The 18,974-nt window shown below is 47.4% G+C and overlaps 3 protein-coding genes across 3 annotated transcripts; 2 read left to right on the forward strand and 1 right to left on the reverse strand.

Annotated features, from left to right (window-relative positions):
* Positions 1–4,813: 4,813 nt before the first annotated feature.
* On the forward strand, positions 4,814–5,756 carry F4822DRAFT_163622 (uncharacterized protein). Its single transcript, XM_051453178.1, has one exon. It carries the CDS (start codon positions 4,924–4,926, stop codon positions 5,464–5,466), a length of 543 nt encoding a protein of 180 aa, XP_051316578.1. The 5' UTR covers positions 4,814–4,923; the 3' UTR covers positions 5,467–5,756.
* On the reverse strand, positions 5,402–7,620 carry F4822DRAFT_394453 (carboxypeptidase S). The gene has a single exon (XM_051457363.1). It carries the CDS (start codon positions 7,298–7,300, stop codon positions 5,588–5,590), a length of 1,713 nt encoding a protein of 570 aa, XP_051316579.1. The 5' UTR covers positions 7,301–7,620; the 3' UTR covers positions 5,402–5,587.
* Positions 7,621–10,268: 2,648 nt separating this feature from the next.
* On the forward strand, positions 10,269–18,891 carry F4822DRAFT_426653 (uncharacterized protein; the record flags this gene model as incomplete). Its single annotated transcript, XM_051460605.1, has 15 exons — positions 10,269–10,632; positions 10,693–10,798; positions 10,851–11,016; positions 11,074–11,192; positions 11,281–11,402; positions 11,451–11,558; positions 11,610–11,851; positions 11,918–14,164; positions 14,239–15,524; positions 15,583–15,668; positions 15,721–17,214; positions 17,279–17,547; positions 17,603–17,926; positions 17,983–18,154; positions 18,209–18,891. The coding sequence occupies 15 exons, from the start codon at positions 10,269–10,271 to the stop codon at positions 18,889–18,891; spliced, it is 7,788 nt and encodes a 2,595-aa protein (XP_051316580.1).
* Positions 18,892–18,974: the final 83 nt, after the last annotated feature.

Raw genomic sequence — 18,974 nt, forward strand, 5'->3', positions numbered from 1 at the left:
ATATAATACCTAGGAATAGCGAATGAATGATATAAAGCTTCTATCTGGTTCTGCCGTTCTCCTACACCGTCGTGAGTCTTCGGCGCGAACGAAAATGGTAGGTGTGACGGCTACGCGATAGCTACCTAGGTAGGTAGTGGAGTCTTATAACCCCTTGTGGTCTTAAATTTTCCGTGTGGGAGGTATTAAGAGTATGGTATTATCTGTCTAACCTGATGTGCTTAGAAACTTACTTTTATAGGTGCTTATTAGGAGCCACGTCAGATGGTAAAATCCTCATATGAACTACCTAGGTAGGGTAACATGTCTAGCTGGGGGTTGTGGTACTCTTTAACGGGTCGGTTCCTCCTCAATCATGGATTTTATTCTTTTCTCATTATATTTCCTGTATGTCCACGGACAGTTATCCTTTTGGCTTGCCCATCTCTGGCATCAATCTTGAAGTCTATCGTTTAACCAAAATTAGAATTTCAATTCACTACTTACCCTAATATGTATCCCTTTTGGAGGTCTATTGCGCTTGTTGCGGTTATATTTTCGGCGTGTGTTACCGCCGATTCGGGTGACGACTTCTCGAACAATTTATTCTCGGATCTAGCGCCGTAAGTTCTAGCTTCTGTATACGGATATTGGCTAGTCTCAATCTAACTCTAGTTCTGATGTCTAGGCTACTGGCGCTATTTGGAGAAAGAGTCACCATGCAATTCATGAGCCAGTCGATGGGGTGGGCCGATAACATCATATTGGCCATGGCCCCTTTAGGTATAATAACGATTATTGTCAGTGCTATAAGAGTTGGTGGTCCTACTTGGCTGAAAGCTGTTATCGGACGAGCGAGGGAGAACCTCGCAGTTGCCGAAGCAGAAATTATGTCGTCCACTTCGAATGAAGTCTGCGAACTCTGGAACGGCCGAGAAGTGGTGAGATGCAATGGATCGGCGCCGATCCGAGAATTTATTGTATTGGTCCCAAAATCGCCCGAGCAGACTATGAACGCGCCGAGGGTAACAGTTGTTAATTTCGATGCAGCAAGCCAATTTTTGAAACTTCGTGGTTAGTGCTTTTTTTTCTTCGGAATATTCGAATGAAGCGAGAACTTATCTTTTTGTTTAGAAGGGCACAAATGTAGGTTGCGGTCCTGGGGTCCAAAAACTAGCCTCGATGACACCGAGTTGGGTCCATACCAGTGTTCACCTAGCGACGTTATCGTCACTAGATATTTATCTCCAAGTCATCCGGATAATGCGCCAAACATCTCCCTTAACTCTCACGATCAGATACAGGGGTTAGAGCGGTATTTCGCGGCAGCTCTAGGCATCATTGTTCAATTAAGCGTTCTCGTGTACTCTGGTTTCGCGACTTATTATCCAACGTTGAAATTCCAAAAAGATGGGAATCCAGTCGCGCGTTATTCGTTTCCATGTACCGGAGTTGGGACTTTTTTATTAGTGACTGGGATTTTCGTTTGTGCCCATGTTGTGGATGCCAGTACAATCGAGGAAACGCGTGAGGTAGACGCGAACAAGAGTATCTTCATGGTCTGGCTGCAACAGAAAAAAACCGTGAGCGATCAAGTTTTCAACTCGTCAGCGATATTCCCAAGGAAAAATAGAACGAGCATCGTTACATCAACCAGAACAAAGGAGAAGTTGGAGTTTAGGGCTGTGCTGGGCACGTCGATAGGGCTCTGTGGGTTCATTGTCCAATTTATCGGCTTACGAGGTATGCATTGGACCGCATCGATTACCCAACTTGGTGCAATTATAATTATGACCATCCTAAGAGTATGGATTCGCCGTAAACTTGCAACACCTCCGCAGGGTATTCCGCTGGATCGTGGCTTCGAGCTCGAGTGGCTGACATTAACGTTGGCGGACATTGACAAGGCACCATGGCTGAAGGCATCGAGCAACGAAGCTATCAATAAGAAATGGATAATCACGACTACCGATAGCTCGAAATATTATACGGAGCTAAAGCAGGGCCATGAGTCTGAATCAGAAGCACATAGAGTGATGATGATGAGACGTGACATTGGTAAACTTGCGAATTGGCCCGGGCCAGCCTCTGCCGAGGCCGTTGCTCTTGCGCGAGCAATCGAGGTCACACTAGACTCTCTGTTGGAAGACTTTCCGAAGGACGTGAATTTAACATGGTCTCTCAGGAGCCACTATCCTGCATACCAAGATCAACCCCACGTCCAGGAAATCTGTTTTAGAATAAAACGAACCGACGGAATTTGGGAAGTATATGCAGATGAAATAGAAGCAGCGCTGTCGCTGTGGCTATATTGCGTCAATGAAAAAGAACACGACCAAGGTAAACAGGGGTGTAGTCAAGAAGCTGCCCTGGGAAAAGATGATGGGTGGTTACGCAATAAAGGATCGCCCACGGACCCCAATATGCGGATTTTGGGAAGAAATACGGGGGACTTGCGCAGGGACCTCTCATGGTGGGTGCCAAGCAGTACCGCAGGTGTCGTAAAGCTAAGGATAGTCGGAAAGAAAAACCATAAGTCGACAATCGAGATTCAAGACTTGAATTACGACAGTGACATGGAAAGATTACTAAAAAAGGAAGAGGATAAGATACTACCGGGGAATACAAGGAGTATAGGATATTTAAGAGATAGAATAGTCGGTCATGGGTATGAAGAAGCCGACGAAGAAACTAGCAATGAGATCAGCGATGATGAAATCACCTTTGATGGATACTTCGAAGACGAAGAATGGGATCAGGAAATGATATACTTAGGGACTCAGTCAGATGTCCCTCTTAAGGTTCTTTTCAGTCAGGATATGTTTACAGCTTTTATGTGGTCGATGGCGAAGACATTAAAGAATCCAATTGGTGGTGGCTCCGAAATCCAGCTTCAAAACCCAACCAGTATCGACACGTGGAAAGACTTCGCAGTCCGAAATGATCGACTATCGAAATTAGTTCGGGACATCCATAATACCCGACTTGGTTCTCCCGGCGAGATTTATATGTGCATCATTCCACCTCTGAGTAGAGAGAAGAAATTGCCGGTAGCAGATGAAATCGTGGAACTGGCACGTAAATATGCTGAACCATTAGAGGAAGTGCAGCAATGGGAACAAGCTGGTAGTGTGTACTTATGGCTGTCTTCGGTCGCAAACTCATTTCCAGTCCGGGAAAACATTCGCGTCAAATCTACTTCTGTATTAATGGAATTTATGAGGGCGCTCAAAGAAGCGACTGATTTAAGAGAGGAATTACAATGGAAAGAGTGGCGGGAAGAAGAGAAGAACATCCAAAACCTCAAGGATCTGCATGCGAAAATAAAAAAGGAAATCCGAAGAGCTGGCAAGAGAACTCTATGCACTTTTATAGAATTATATAAGCGGCAGCACCGCGGCTGGAAGCACGTACCTATCGGGGGGGAGGAAACTAGAGATTCAGAAGGAGAGCGGGGCACGGAACAGGATGATATAACGAATTGGACGCCACTCCATCATGCAATAATGGATAACAAGCCCTTAGAATTGTCAGCCTTTCAAGAGCATATAAATTCCCCAGATATTTCATCTTGGATGCCGCTTCATTATGCTGTAGCCATCAAGAAGGAAGGGGTAATAAAAGAACTTGTTAAAAAAGGCGCTGGAGTTAATGTCCGTGACCTTCTCGGCTGGACACCATTACATTATGCCTGCCAAGAAGGCGATATTCCCATCATCCATGAACTGGTTCGTTCAGGTGCTAATCTTGACCTGAAAGCAAGAAACGGGGTGGCCCCACTGCACTGCGCAGTAATGAGAGGCCATAGTGCGGTTATCAAGGTGTTTCAAGATGCTGGAGCAACTCTTGACATCCGAGACGCATCGGGGGGTACACCGTTGCATTGGGCGGCGTATCGAGGATTCACGTCACCTGTTGAAGATTTATGGCAGCATGCGAATACCGAGTTGCGAGATCATAATGGCAGAACAGCCTTACACTTAGCAGCAATAGCGGGGAAAGAAGAGGTGGTCAATCTTCTTGTTGACAAACTTGGGGTGGATATGGGCGCCGGGGACCGCTACGGTCGAAAGGCACTTCACTGGGCTGCGATACATGGGCGTCGAAATGTTGTCAAGCTTCTCCTCGATCTGGGGGATAATGTGGATGCTAGAGCCGACTCGGGCCAAACACCGCTTCAGTGGGCTACAGCGACCCACCAGGCTGATGTTGTGAAATTGCTTGTCGAAGAAGGTGCTGATGTTGAAGCAAAGAATGATCATGATGAAAGGGTTCTTCATTATGCCGCATTTTATAATGCGCAAGCTATTATCAAATACCTGGCAGATGAACACGAGCCATACGCCGATATTACAGCGAAAAATTGTCACGGTCAAATACCGCAAAGGTTAGCTTCGTTAAGGAATCATAAATCTGCGGAAAGATTACTTCGGGATTTGTGGAAGAAGAGGTTTGGCGATGACAAGCACCCCTCTACATAGGTACCTCCTATGTAAGTACCTATGCATTTTAGCAGGCGTGTGCTATATTTATAGTGAGGATAGCGCTAAACCGTCCTATCATTATAGTGCAATACGATACCTTGCCTGATGATGGGAGTCCTCTGAAGTGCTAGAAACCTTAGGGGTCTAGGTACCTATTCATGTACCCCCGCAGCCCCCAAGGGCCTTAGCAGAAATGCTATATCATAATGGATTTAGCACTATATTTACGTATAATTACAGCACAACGAAGTGCCTTTTGCAATGCGGTGTCTCGAGCGTGGAAAGCCAACAGTAAATGCTTTCCTTAGACAAATCAATTGTTATAATTTACGAGAACTCTCTAGTTAGTTGATGCTTATTACCGGAATTGTTCATCTACGATGCAAATTGCACAGGTGCGTATAAATACTTGTGGGTACCTTAATAAGTATTTAACTCACCAGTAAATCTAAACGCCATCATGTCCCATATAGATTTCGACGTCTCAAAAGCCACAGAGGTAGATGGGATGGGCATTTTCTTTGGTTGTGGCCATCGCTTCATCCTAGCCGTTGAAGAGACTCCCGCGCTAAGTAGAGAATGTGCGGACAGCTTTAAATGTCCCCTTCGCCATTCTCACATGTGCTTGTCCTGGAATGATAGTTTCCCTAGTTGGCTAGACTCCTGTGGTTCCTGTGACAGGTTTTGTACTTTTGACGCGATGGCCGATAAAGTAGCTGCTCAAGATGTGTTCGCAATCACTTTCAAACATGGAATCGTCTCGGTTCCATGTATTGGTAACGAAAAAACACTCACTTTGTTGCCGCGTGTCTTCGGGTTTGGTTTTGGACGTGTCGAGTTCAGGGCAATCATTGATGAGGCGGGCGTTAAACACGTTGTTGAGCTTATGTTCCTTTACCTATGGGGCATGACCTGGCTCAATTCGCAAGGGTGTCTCAAGAATAATCATTTAGTAAAGATTATGATTCGCAGCGAGGTAAACCCTTGGATGAGGCATGTCTAATATTAACCTTAGCAATAAATCGTGCATGCATACCCCATAGATAGGTAGGTAGGTACCCATTTATATTTCGAAATAATACCTGAGATACATTTATTTTCCATTGCCCCTACTGTGTTTTGGTTTATTCCAAGTCTACTTCGTCCATGTTCCTGATGAAAAAGGAATACCACTGAACGCTTTTGATGTGACCAAGAACACTAACTTTCTCGTCTACCGTATGTATGCCTTCAAAACCTTCCTGTTCCGGATCCCAACCAGGTTCATAGCGAAAAATGTGTCGGGTTAAATCCCAATAATATCTCGTGTCGGTATTCCCCGTCATGATTCCTGGCGCCACTAGAAGTTTCTCGCCATACAGAGCTCTACTGGTTCCGGAGAGCACCGCATACGGGGTGACCCCATCCACCGAGGTTGGAGTTACTGGTGCTGGCTCCAACACACGATTTTCCCCGTTGAGTTTGATAGACCGGGGTGTCTCCGGTTCATCGTTGAATGCATGTACAGTAAGATTGTGCTTCTGGGCCACTTGTTCGGCTAACTTTGCAAGTCTCACTTTGACGTCGGAGGGGCTTTCGCCAACATTAACTCGATGGTTAATGATGACCGTAGTCCGTTCGGGGAGGGCGTTGCTCTTTGCACCTCCGCTAATGATATCGGGTGCTATCGAGGTTGTAAACAGGTATTTGACGTCATCCCCCGCCTTTGCTGCCTCTAAAGCAAGTTTGTCCTTTTTCGAGCACGTTTGCGTATTGTGAGACGGTAGAAGTTTCTTCAGCTTGGACGGGAACTCTGGGCTATGAGAAGCGCCACATTCAAGAAGACCAAGGAAGGGATTGTTGGCGTGCAGACGTGGTTCGTAAGGATTTGCCTCGATCAAGGTGATGAGTTCTGCCATAACCCCAATACCATTGTGGGCCGGTGGAATTGACGAATGGCCACCAGGCATGCGGATAACGATCTCAACATCTATATAACCCTTCTCGCTGACTCCAGGAATCGCAAATGTGGAGCCCCAGACAGTCGACGTACCAGCTCCTTCGTCAATCAAGACTGCGGCACCATCCTTTCCGTAGCGGTCGACTAGTTCCTTAGCGAGATGCGCAGCGCCTTCTCCCCCAGAGATCTCTTCGTCGAATCCGAAAGATAAAACCAAGGTTCTCTCCGGCTTAAAACCGGCGTCTATGAGCAATTCAACAGCTTCCAGAATGCCGATTAGATTATTCTTGCAGTCCATTGAACCTCGGCCCCAAATATAGTGGCCATCAAAGTATCCACTAAAGGGAGGGTGCGTCCACTGGTCGATTGTCGACTCGGGCACGGGAACTGTATCTTGATGGGCCATCAAGACTGTTGGCTTTAATTTCTCGTTGGATCCTTGCCAGGTATATAGCAAGCCATGGGTATTGATTTTATCAAGAGTCAATGTGGTATGAATAAGTGGGAATGTCTTCTCCAAATACGCGGCAAGCTTGAACATGACTTCCCATCGCTTATCTTCCCCTACTGGTCCTAAATCGTCGTATGACTGAGTAGGGATCTGGATCGCCCCGGCCATGCGACCCACTGTCGAATTTAAGAATTTGGATGAAGCTATGTATTCATCCATCTTGGAGAGTTCGGGACTCCCTTGACCTGGGAAAAGAGGCTCCACTTGTTGACATTTTGCTACAAGCTCGGGCTCGCGATGCTTCAGGCGGGGAGAAAAGATCACGTCAAACGAGAATTTTAACAATCCACATATTGCCGCGACCTGAACTAACACCCAGAGTAGTCTCGGGCGGGAATGAGGGACCGTAGTCCTCGAGTGAGGCAGAAGCTCCCCCTTTTCGTACATTCTCTTCGATTTTAGCAAAAGATGAGAGATGAAGCAGGTATGAGAGAAATGGTAATCTACTCTAGATCGGAATTCGATGTTGTTATTGACGGTAAACTCCGAGACCAGCCCCAGGGATAGCCACTTATGTCTTGACTTATTCAAGCATACCCCGCAAGATAGCGTCACCAAGAATCTAGACCGTCTGATTCATACTGTATTCCATTGTTTTATTTGTAGATAAAAATTCGTTCCGACGTGGTCGCACGGTCCACACTTTCGGCATTCTACCCATTTAGGTAGGTGCCCATGGTGTAGGGAACGGGTCACCTAGACCTGGGTTTTATCTCATGCCGTTTGCGCTCGATCCTAAATCCACTTGGGAACTCGCAAAAAACGAGGTTAGACAATTGTTAGGTCAATTTATTATTTAAACATAGCACGAGCTGCAAGTAGCCGTTGTTCAAGGTGGGATATCCTGTTGCACAGTCTTCAACACCTGTTTCCTTCCACCATACTAAAACTCATGTGGGTAGCCCTATCAGAATTGTGTTTTAGGTGAATGTGGTGGGTATTACGGGGACTCAAAGAGCCGCTTCGCGTTCCGCCCACTATTATTGGATTATAATACCTATCAGACTGCGCGTCTTATGGGTATATGATTACGAGATGGGTAATACAATAATGTGAATTCCATTGTGCGATTATAGGTGTGTTCATATTATGCTCGAGTATGTTGGAAGCGGATAAACAGGTCTATCCAGGGCCAATAAAGGTATAAAACGCGAAGCTAGACCAATTTTCTTCATTTTGTTGGGAGTGAAACTCGCGATAAGTTATAGCTGTGCAACATGACATCTCACCCGCCTTAAAGTCAACACCTCTATAAAAGTCATAATACTAGAATTTGGTGCAACCAATACTTAATCGTAAGAAGTAGAGCTCAACCGCTCCTATCTGCCGATATCGTAGGATGATAGAGGAATATTTACATGACGCCAGCTATCATCCCAGTCAAAGTACAGATCCCTTACAAGTCGATTGCACACCGCATGTTCTCTCTATGCAGGCGACCGACAGTATGCGGGGAGCTAGCAGGAAAACAATAGTTCTCGACCCTGTCGCTGTAATTAGGGAATGATCGTCAGTAGCCCCCACGGGAAAGGTAGGCTAACTCGAGGACTGTCAGTGGTGGCTGCGTAGGCTAGACCGGGTGCGGCCCGAGGTTGCAGTTTACACTATGCGCATCAAAATCACTGCACACGTATTCAGTACATAGGTACTCCTGGAGGTTCTATGGCTATTTTGTGATATATTGAGTCGACAAGGATTATCTAGGTATATTCAAGCCTCTTTAGAGCGGGCCTTATGCATGTCATCTCTAGCTCACCCATAGAACATCTTCTTAAAGAACCATTCTGCATACACGGACAGGAGACCGATGATTGTCTCTTTGTGGCAATAGCGTGAAGCTGCATATACTTGAGTATACTGTTACGACACAGGGAACGCACAGCTTTCATGCATATTATGTAATGTACCTAGGTAAGGTGTGAGGGGCTCCCCCTTGCCCTTATTTCTGTACTAGTGAAGTGCTCAATCCCCCAGCTTTCTAATGTCTACAACCGTTCAGATATCACATTCTATTTCCCGCCGTATTACGTTTATAATGAGCCCATTTTCATTTCCCTACTTGCGTAGGAAGGCTGTATCTCAAACGTCATGCTAACTGTATGCATATTCTGTTGTCTAATATTACCCCACCTTGATATACTAATCTTGATAGCCTTCAGTATAGCAAGTCCGAAACACCCGAATCCCGCAACCTTTTCGAAGACGAAATGCTCAAGACTATAGTCAGCATTGGTTTAAGGCAAGGTTCCGCGACTGCGGAATACCCTTACTCGGTGCTACGCTACCTACCTTTGTATGTAAGGTGGTTAAAGCTCCAGATTAAACCCCACGCGTCTAGGCAGCGGAGTTTTTACTTTTGGTTCGTCCCTTGGAACTGTCTGAGTGCTGCCCTGCATTTCGAACAGGAACTAGTTACGAAAACGTACTAATATTCAACATCCTAGGACTTGAAGGTTGTAATATATTAATAAGTCCCACTGACTGCCAGGGCAGGTTATCGCATTGACTTCATACAACATTCCCACGTGTCCTCACACGAGGCACTTCGTTCTAGAGCTTGGCAAGAAATTGTATTCGCATCTTCTCGGGTGGCTATTAGCGAGCTATTGACACCACTAGGTTGTCAACAAAAGGTCTGTGGGAACTCACTTGCCTAGGTCCCATATATTGAGGTTGCTGTCAGAAATACCAGGGCCCTGGCACATGAACATGGGTCGATGATCTAAGCCTATAGCATATCCTTCACTCTGCGGTCCCCTCCACCAACCTACCTAGGTACTCGAACCACTCTGCTGTCATACCCAACCATCTCCTTGCTTCATAGCAAGATATACCTGTTGTTTTGAAGGGCAATGGTCTGCGAAAGTCATGAAGGTAATGATGGATGCGGGATTATGAGGACTGCCACGGATGTTTCTTGGAGGGTGACAAGGTATCACAATGGGAACGGGTATGTTCCATCTGTTGGCTTCCAGCTTGCATACCTACCTAGGTAGGTACCTAAATGGCTAGAGGACAACTGTCGATGATCTACTTCACCTACTCAATCCGGCCCGAAGAATTATCGGCAAGGATCCGCCGCTCCATGCTATAGTATCATAGAATGGTCCCTTGATAAACAATGTGCTAGATTCGCTATGTTGCAGCCGAGATGCACCTGCGTTCAATCAATTAATATTTAAATGGCCAGTTCCAAGGCGCCGTATGGGCCGTTCCCGTCATTGTGCGTCTGGACAACATATATATTCTACAGAGCTAGCCTCCTTCTTATTGTAAAATTTTCAAAGCTACATCGCTTTTACTAGAAACATTAATTTTCTGTGTCGATGACGTCGTGACCTGGTATCGACTTAAAATGTCATACAGCGGAGAAGACGTCTTTGCGACACTTGCCCAAGATGCCTCGATGCCAATTGTGATTGTGGGCATTTCGGGTAGATTTCCCGGGGATGCCATTACCCCGGCGAAGCTCTGGGACATGGTAGCAGAGAAGCGAAGCGCTCGATCTGATGTGCCAAAGAGTCGGTACAATGTAGATGCATTCTACCACCCCAGCGCAGAGCACCAGGGCAGTACCAGCGCCAGGGGTGGCCATTTTTTGACCGATGATGTCGCAGCTTTTGACGCCCCCTTCTTCAAGATTACAGCACAAGAGGCCCACGCGATGGATCCTCAACAGAGAATGGCTCTAGAGATGTCCTATGAAGCGTTAGAATCTGGTAAGTTGGCCCTATTATCTTTCTCTTCTTCGGATAGCAATGCTAATAAAAATTCTACAGCTGGTATCAGAATTGAAGATGTCTCTGGATCCACAATGGGCTGTTATATGGCATGTTGCGTCAGGGACTATGCTGCTATCCGGGCTATCGATCCGGATGATTACCCGTGAGCTTTGGTACTTCGAATTGTAGCGCAGAATCTTGCTAACAAGAACTAGTCGATACGAGGCGAATGGTAGTATGGGCACTGCTATGATTTCCAACAGGATATCATGGTATTTTGACATCAAAGGACCGAGCATCAGTCTGGATACTGCGTGTTCTTCATCCCTCGTAGCTCTACATCTTGCCTGTCAAAGCATACGCACTGGCGAGACCAAGGCGGTAAGTTATTGAACCAACTGCGTCGCCAAGGGAGTCGCTAACAGATTTTGGATCTAGGCTCTTGTCGGTGCTACTAATTTAATATTAATGCCACATACGTCAAATCACTTAAGCACATTGAGCTTTTTGAGTCCAGATGGGAAATCAATGGCTTTTGATCACAGAGCCAATGGCTAGTATGTGCCCCGCCCCTTTAGATGTGTATTTCGTACACCTGGCCAATCATATGTCGAATATCTTATGGATCACTAACATGGGCGATAGCTCTCGTGGAGAAGGCGTCTCTGTGATAGTTGTGAAATCCCTAGCGGATGCTCTTAGGGATCGTGATGTAATTCGCGCAGTAGTCCGAGGCACATCCGTAACACAAGACGGACGAACACCGGGTAAGTTAGTTGGTGTTACTCCGGTAATGTAAGCTGACGTTTTAACAGGAATAAATTTGCCTTCGTCGGAGGCACAAGAGGCTTTAATACGAGCAGCGTATGCCAACGCTGGACTAAGCCCTGACCAGACCAGTTTCTTCGAAGCCCACGGACCCGGTAAGATATCATCCAAAATTGTGGGGTTGTTTCTAACATAATTCCCTCCAGGTACACCCGCCGGAGATCCACTAGAAGCATCTGCTATTGCAGCTGTGTTCGGTAAAACGAGGAGTGTAGATAATCCATTGTACGTAGGATCAGTCAAGACCAACATCGGGCACTTGGAAGCCGGAGCCGGAATAGCTGGTCTTGTGAAAGCTATTTATGCCCTTGAAAAGGGGCAGATCCCTCCAAATATCTGGTTTGAAAAAGCAAACCCCAAACTTGATCTCGATAAGTGGGGGCTAGTGGTAAGTTGTGAAGATCCAGCCCAAACTCGGATCTTCGTGGACAAGTCTAACAGTAAATCCCAACAGGTGCCTACAGAGTTAATTCCATGGCCCACGGATGGCTTGCGCAGGGCTAGCATAAACTCGTTCGGCTACGGTGGGACCAACGCACACTGCATCTTGGACGATGCATATCATTATCTTCAAAATCATGGGCTCGTCGGGCGACATAACACGGCTCCGATTATCCCAGGCCGTAGGATCGAGCGCTTGCCAACCGACCCCATTTCACCAACTGAGAGCTCTTTCACTAGCACCGATACTAGCGCTTCGATTTCCGAAAATGCTAGTGAGAGTGGAGGGCCATCTTCTATTTCCGATGCTACCGACTTCGAAGAGGCTCCAGTTACCCCTCAATTGCTTGTATGGTCATCGCATGAGCAGAGCGGTATTAACAGAATGGCGGCTAGCCTCAAATCATACCTGAAAGAGCAACATATCACGCCGGCGGATGAGCCAGCGCTTCTCAAACGATTGGCTTACACATTATCCAGTCGGCGCAGCAAACTCTCGTGGTCATCCTTCGTAGTAGCATCCAATGTGAATGAAGCCTCAAAGGTCCTGGACATTCCGAGCAAGCCTATGCGACTTGCGCAGAACCCCTCGTTAGTATTCGTTTTCACAGGACAAGGTGCTCAATGGTTTGGTATGGGCCGAGAACTTCGAGCCTATCGCACCTATGACGACAGTCTGATTGAGGCGGCCACTCACTTAAAGTCAATCGGATGTGAATGGGATTTGCTAGAGGAACTTGGCGCCTCTGAAACTACCTCACGAGTCAATGAACCGCAAATTAGCCAACCGGCTTGCACCGCGGTCCAAGTCGCTCTAGTCGATCTTTTGAAGGAGTGGGGGATATTCCCTTCTATCACTGTTGGCCACTCAAGCGGTGAAATAGGCGCAGCCTACGCCAAAGGGGCTATTTCTCGTGAGTCTGCATGGACTATTGCATATCATAGAGGACGCCTATCGGCCGGACTCTCTACGCCCGGCGCGATGCTAGCTGCGGCATTGAGTGAAGACGACGCTCGAACCTATATCAATAAGGTTGTTGCAGGCCCGAAACCAGTGATTGCTTGTATCAACAGCCCTAGCAGTGTCACAATATCTGGTAGCGTAGGTGCCATCGACGAAGTTAAAGGTATAATAGGAAGACAAGCCTGGTGTAGGAAGCTCCTCGTCAAGACGGCGTATCATAGCCCTTTCATGAAAGAACTCGCTCAACCCTATCTTGAGTCCCTCGAGGAAATCAAGACGGACTCGAGCGTGGGGACAGCAGTTCGTATGTTTTCATCTGTCACGGGAGAAGAAATCAACGACGAAGCACTCAGATCACCGCAGTACTGGGTAAACAACATGGTCTACCCAGTCAAGTTCAACCATGCGGTAAAAGCAATCCTGAACTCCCCTGAAGTTCAGAACAAATCTATCACGATGGTGGAAGTCGGTCCGCACGGCGCCCTGCAAGGTCCAATCAAGCAGATTTTACAGGGGAAGCAACAGGAGGTCCAGGCCCTCAGCCTCCTAACCAGGAAACAAGACGCGATTGACACAGCACTTAACGCTGCAGGTGTTCTCCATCAACGGGGATTTTTACCCGACGTCACCAAGGCTAACCAACTCGATCCGACGGAAGAACTTCCTGCTCATTTAGTTGACTTGCCTCCATTCGCGTGGAACCATAATTCGAAATATTGGTACGAAACGGCTCTATCGACCGCCTACCGGAACAGAACCCAGCCAAAACATGATCTGCTAGGTGTGCGGCATGAATTTTCTAACGACGGCGAGCCGAGCTGGCGCAACTACCTGCGTATCTCCGAGGTACCTTGGCTCAAGCATTATATAGTCAGCGGCAAACCAGCGCTCTCATTCTCTAGCGTGTTAGCCATGGTTATTGAGGCCGTCCGCCAAACTTCCGAACCCGGTAAAACGATTAAGGCCTTCCAACTCCGGGATGTCTTCCCTGGAGTACCCCTCTTCCTGAGCGAGACCGAAGATAGCCCTGTAGAAACAAAGCTACAGCTGCGTCCTTGGAGACTGGCGTCAAGATCCCTTACGACTTATTGGAAAGAGTTTACCTTGTCGAGTCGGACTCGCCAAGGTGACTGGACACAACATAGTACAGGTCTCATCAAGTTGAAATACGTCACAGACCATCAGTCTGGATTCATTGATGAAGAGCTGTCAATGGCCGAGAATTACCGGGCTGAGTACTCGCGTATAGAAAGTTTGCCGTTACAATATCGCAGCACAGCTAAGTTTTATGAAAAAGTGAGCACATATGAAGCGTTAGACTACAGTGACTATTCAAAGCTTGAAAATTTGCTAATAAAATCTCGCATTAGTTTTCCAACCTCGGAATGCAATGGGGTCCAACTTACCAGGCACTGGTGGAAGCTCGAACCGCAGGCACCGTTATCTCCAGCACCGTACAGATCCCGGATACGAAGGCCTTGATGCCTAGCAACGTTGAATCACAACACATCATTCACCCTACTGCTCTTGACAGCGCATTCCAGATGTTGATGGCTTGTGATAACGTGACCAAGCCCACGGTCCCGAAGTACATTGAACGAATCCAGATTTCAGCTGAATTATCAACCCGCGAAGGCGCCCGTCTGCGCGGGTTCGCGGATATCAAAGAGCGGCGCTTCGACGGAACTAACGGCACTATCGTAATTTCGGACGAAAAGTGGCTAGAGCCCCTAATCATCTTCGAGGGTCTCAAATCAACGGATTTCGCCGCCAGCATAGCACAAGAGAACGCACAGACGCAGCATAATATTCCCAAGAATCTAGGTCTCTACTCGACATGGGACATTGACATAGAGAACTCGGTCGATGCGACGGAAGAGCTGCTTAAGAAAACATGTTCCGACGCTCCCCAGACTGATTATTCGGGTGTTTATGATATCGAGTGGGCTGCATATATTATATGCAAGAGGACGACACAACGCTTCAGTCCGGAAGATGTTGAGAAGATGGCGCCCCAGTTCAAGACATACTACAATTATATGAATCGACAGTGCAAGCTTGCTGAGGCTGGGAAATTACCTTGCCAATCACCCGAGTGGACAACGGTAAACAAATCTGTTGAAAATGAGGTTTTATCACGTGCAGCGAAAATAAGTCTCGAGGGCAAGATGATGTGTCGCATTAATGATAACATGCCCAGCATCCTCCTTGGGGAGGTAGAAGCATGGGAAGTGATGAGTCGCGATAACCTGTTAAATAACGTGTATCGATACGGTCTTTCTGACGAGCGCACACCTGCCACACAATGCGAGTACATCAGACGTCTGTCGCACAAGCGGCCACTCCGCATTCTCGAAGTCGGTGCGGGTACAGGAAGTGCGACAAGTCGAATCCTATCTAGCTTAGGTCCAGACGTCGCGGGTCACTTGCAGAAGTACACATACACCGATATTAGTGGCGTTTTCTTCGAAGTAGCGAGCGAAGAATTCAAGGAATGGAGCTCATTGATGGAGTTTAAGGTTCTAGATATCGAGAAAGATCCTTCACAGCAGGGACTAGAAGAAGGGTCGTACGATCTCGTGGTCGCCTTCCAGGTTCTTCATGCGACATCATCTATTGGGACGACGCTAGCAAACTGCAAGAAGTTGCTGAAACCGTGCGTATTTAATTTAAAGATTCGTCTGCCGGGAGTATACACTAACAGAAAATTCCAGGGGCGGTCAGCTTATTGTGACGGAAACAACAAATAAGATCGCAAGACGTTCCGTCGTATTCGGAGTTCTATCAGGCTGGTGGCTAGGTGAGTGCACCACATTTGATGGTTGAAAAGGTCGTGCGCTGACACCAAATAGGCGAAAACGACGGGCGACACTGGGGCCCAGAATTGACCGAAGAGGAATGGGACTCTCGTCTCCGCGCACAAGGATTCTCTGGTGTCGAATGGTGTTTCCGTGATCGTGAGGATGATGGTTACTCATCATCCATCATGGCATCAAGTGTTCCTTATGATTCCATCCCCAGATTGCCGAGTAAAGTAATCATCGTCACGTCGCCAGAGGGCAGCGAGCAAACAAGATCGATGATTAAGCAACTATCTGGACAATTGGTGGCAGATGGAGCTTCCGTTGAGCAGAAGTCGCTGCTTGATATCGCTGATAAAGACCTAAGCACGACACGATGTATCGCTGTCTTTGAAATTGAAAAGCCGTTGCTCAGTTCAATGAAAGAGGGGGAATACGCTGCACTAAAGCGCGTGGTCCTCCATTCTGAAGGCACCCTTTGGTTAACAAGAGGCGGTACTACCTTCGACACACGAGACCCAGAGCACAACATGGTCGCTGGTTTTGCACGAACCATTCGTGGTGAAGCTCCAGAAGTGAAATTTGTGACTTTGGATCTCGATCCTGATGTACCTTGTGAGCAAGCAACAGCAACTGAGGCAATCCTGAAGGTCCTGCATTTGGAAGATGAGCCACGTAATGCCGACCATGAATTTGCTGTTAGAAATGGCGTCCTTTACGTCCCTCGGGTATATCCCAGCAAGGCTCTTACTGGTGTCCTGGGTCTGGACGAGTCTCAAGAAAGCAAATTGACATTACAAAACATCAAGCAAGCTGGGCGACCATTGAAGCTTAACCTGAAGGCAACGGGTGAACTCGAGAGTTTCTATTTCACCGATGATGACGAATATTCTGCACCTCTAGGCGACTTAGAAATCGAGATCGAGGTCAAGGCAGTCGGATTAGATCCGTACGATATGGCTGTCGTGTTAGGGCAACTCTGGGATCCCAATCTTGGAATCGAGTGTAGTGGCGTCATCACAAGAATAGGAAAAGACGTTACCGACTTCGGTGTAGGAGACCGAGTGACCACCCTGGGCCAAGGTTGGTACAAGACCTTCATCCGCAACACAGAGGATATGTTCCAACGGCTACCAAACACAATGTCTTTCGAAGAGGGGGCGACAATGATGATATCGTACGGCACAGCAGTTCACAGCATATTCAATGTTGCGCGACTCCAGCAAGGAGAGACGATCCTAATTCATTCGGCTTCAGACTGCTTGGGCCAGGCCGCTATAAACGCGGCCCAGCATGTCGGCACAGAGATCCTTGCCACGGTATCTTCGGAGGCGGAGAAACACCTCCTCATTGAACAATACCATATACCCGCAGACCACATTTTCAGTAACAAGGATGACGGTTTCGTCCAGGGCGTCAAGCGAATAACGAATGGTTTGGGAGTGCAGGTTATCCTAAATTCGTTGACTGGAGAGCTGTTGAGACAAACGTGGCATTGTATCGCGCCTTTCGGTCGATTCGTTGAACTTGGAATGAAAGATATTAGTAAGTGATGCGCCATTGGCGCCTTTCAACCCGACACTGGCGCTTTACTAACGCCGAAATGCAGGAAGTAACACTGGATTAGATATGGTACCTTTCGCTAACAATGCCATTTTCGCTGGTGTGAATATTTTAACGATGTACCGAACAAACCGACCGATGTTTAGCAAGTTGATGGCCGACGTCTTCCGATACCTCAAGAAAGGAACCATCAAACTTGTGAAGCCTCTGCACGTTTTCAAGTTCTCACAGATCGCGGATGCCTTTAGAATGCTTCAAGCAAGAAAGCACGGGGGAAAGGTCGTTCTTCAAGTTGTCGATGACGATAAAGTGCGGGTGGGTTAAATGCGCATAGTACACTATCCTCTTTCGAATGCTAACTTGAATATAGACAACTCCCGCCAAACCAGCCGAGCTTCAATTGCGACCCGATGCTACTTATATCATTCCAGGAGGGACGGGTGGTCTCGGTCGATCGCTGATGTGGTGGATGGCTACGAAAGGCGCACGCAATTTAATCTCAGTATCTCGATCAGGCGCTAAAGATCCTCGAGCTCAAAAACTTCTTGAAGACCTTTCCAAGTTGGGTGTGAGAGTCAAAGCATTTGCCTCGGATATCAGCAGCGAAGAGCAATGTCAGGCGGTTCTCGATGAAATATCGAAAGAGGGATTCCCGCCAATACGTGGTGCTGCCATTCTAGCGATGAACGTCAAGGTATGTTCTCAACGAACCCCGCATTCATTCGGGGCGAGACTAATACGTAATTCAAGGACTCGATGTTCGAAACGATGGGACTCGATGCGTGGTCGGCAGCATTAACAACTAAACATAGAGTAACATGGAATATGCACAATATGTTACCTACAGACCTCGACTTCTTCGTAACGATATCGTCAGCAGCAGGCCAGATAGGTTCAATAGCTCAAAGCAATTATAATGCGGGTAAGTCGCGTGTGTGGGCAGAGTAGAAATTGACATAATGCTAACATCGAAAAGGAAATACGTACCAGGATGCCGTCGCGCATTACCGGCGAGCCCAAGGGTTGAAAGCGACTAGCATCGACCTCGGGTGGATGAGCGAAGTTGGTTTTGTAGCCGAGCAAGGGAAAGTGCCAGACGTCGTGCGCGCCGGAGTACCTCAACTTACGGAGAAACAATTCCTCGCAGTCGTGGAAGCTTCCATGGCGGACCAACTTGGAATTCAACCCGTATTTGGCCTCGCTAGCGGCGGAATAGTCAGGTCAAATGGTGATGATGATCCCTATTGGTTCACGGATGCACGTTTCGGTCCCTTAAGCGTATACGACACCCGGAAACATAGTGCTTCTGGTTCTAACAACAATAAAAAGAGCAACATCGTCACCGATTTCGCAAACATATTAGGGGGAGTAGCTGGTATAGAGGATGCTAATGAAGTTGTTTGCTCGGCGTTAATGGGAAGGCTGGCGAAGAGTTTAATGATGGAACTCGAGGACCTTGACAGTGCCCGGCCGATCAACACATATGGTGTGGACAGCCTCGTGGCCGTCGATATCAGGGCCTGGGCACTTAAGGAATTACAGAGCGTCGTGCATGTTTCCGAGATCTTGCGGAATGTTCCGATGATGGAGTTGGCTGGGGCGATTGCTTCAAAATCGAAGCTTCTTCCCGAGACACTGCGGGGTGGTAGCGCCACTTAGCCAAGGCTCCGGAGTATGATCGTGGGAAACGAGACACGTTATTAGGTATGAGTTATTTATCGGTTTGGGATAATGATAACGGT

The sequence above is a fragment of the Hypoxylon trugodes genome (assembly GCF_022578975.1).
Source record: "Hypoxylon trugodes strain CBS 135444 unplaced genomic scaffold F4822scaffold_3, whole genome shotgun sequence".
In the NCBI taxonomy this organism is placed as follows: domain Eukaryota; kingdom Fungi; phylum Ascomycota; class Sordariomycetes; order Xylariales; family Hypoxylaceae; genus Hypoxylon; species Hypoxylon trugodes.

What these genes read in the sequence shown, in the direction of transcription:
- F4822DRAFT_394453 (XM_051457363.1), bottom strand. Translation starts at nt 7,300, where the DNA reads ATGTACGAAAAGGGGGAGCTTCTGCCTCACTCGAGGACTACGGTCCCT.
- F4822DRAFT_163622 (XM_051453178.1), top strand. Translation starts at nt 4,924, where the DNA reads ATGTCCCATATAGATTTCGACGTCTCAAAAGCCACAGAGGTAGATGGG.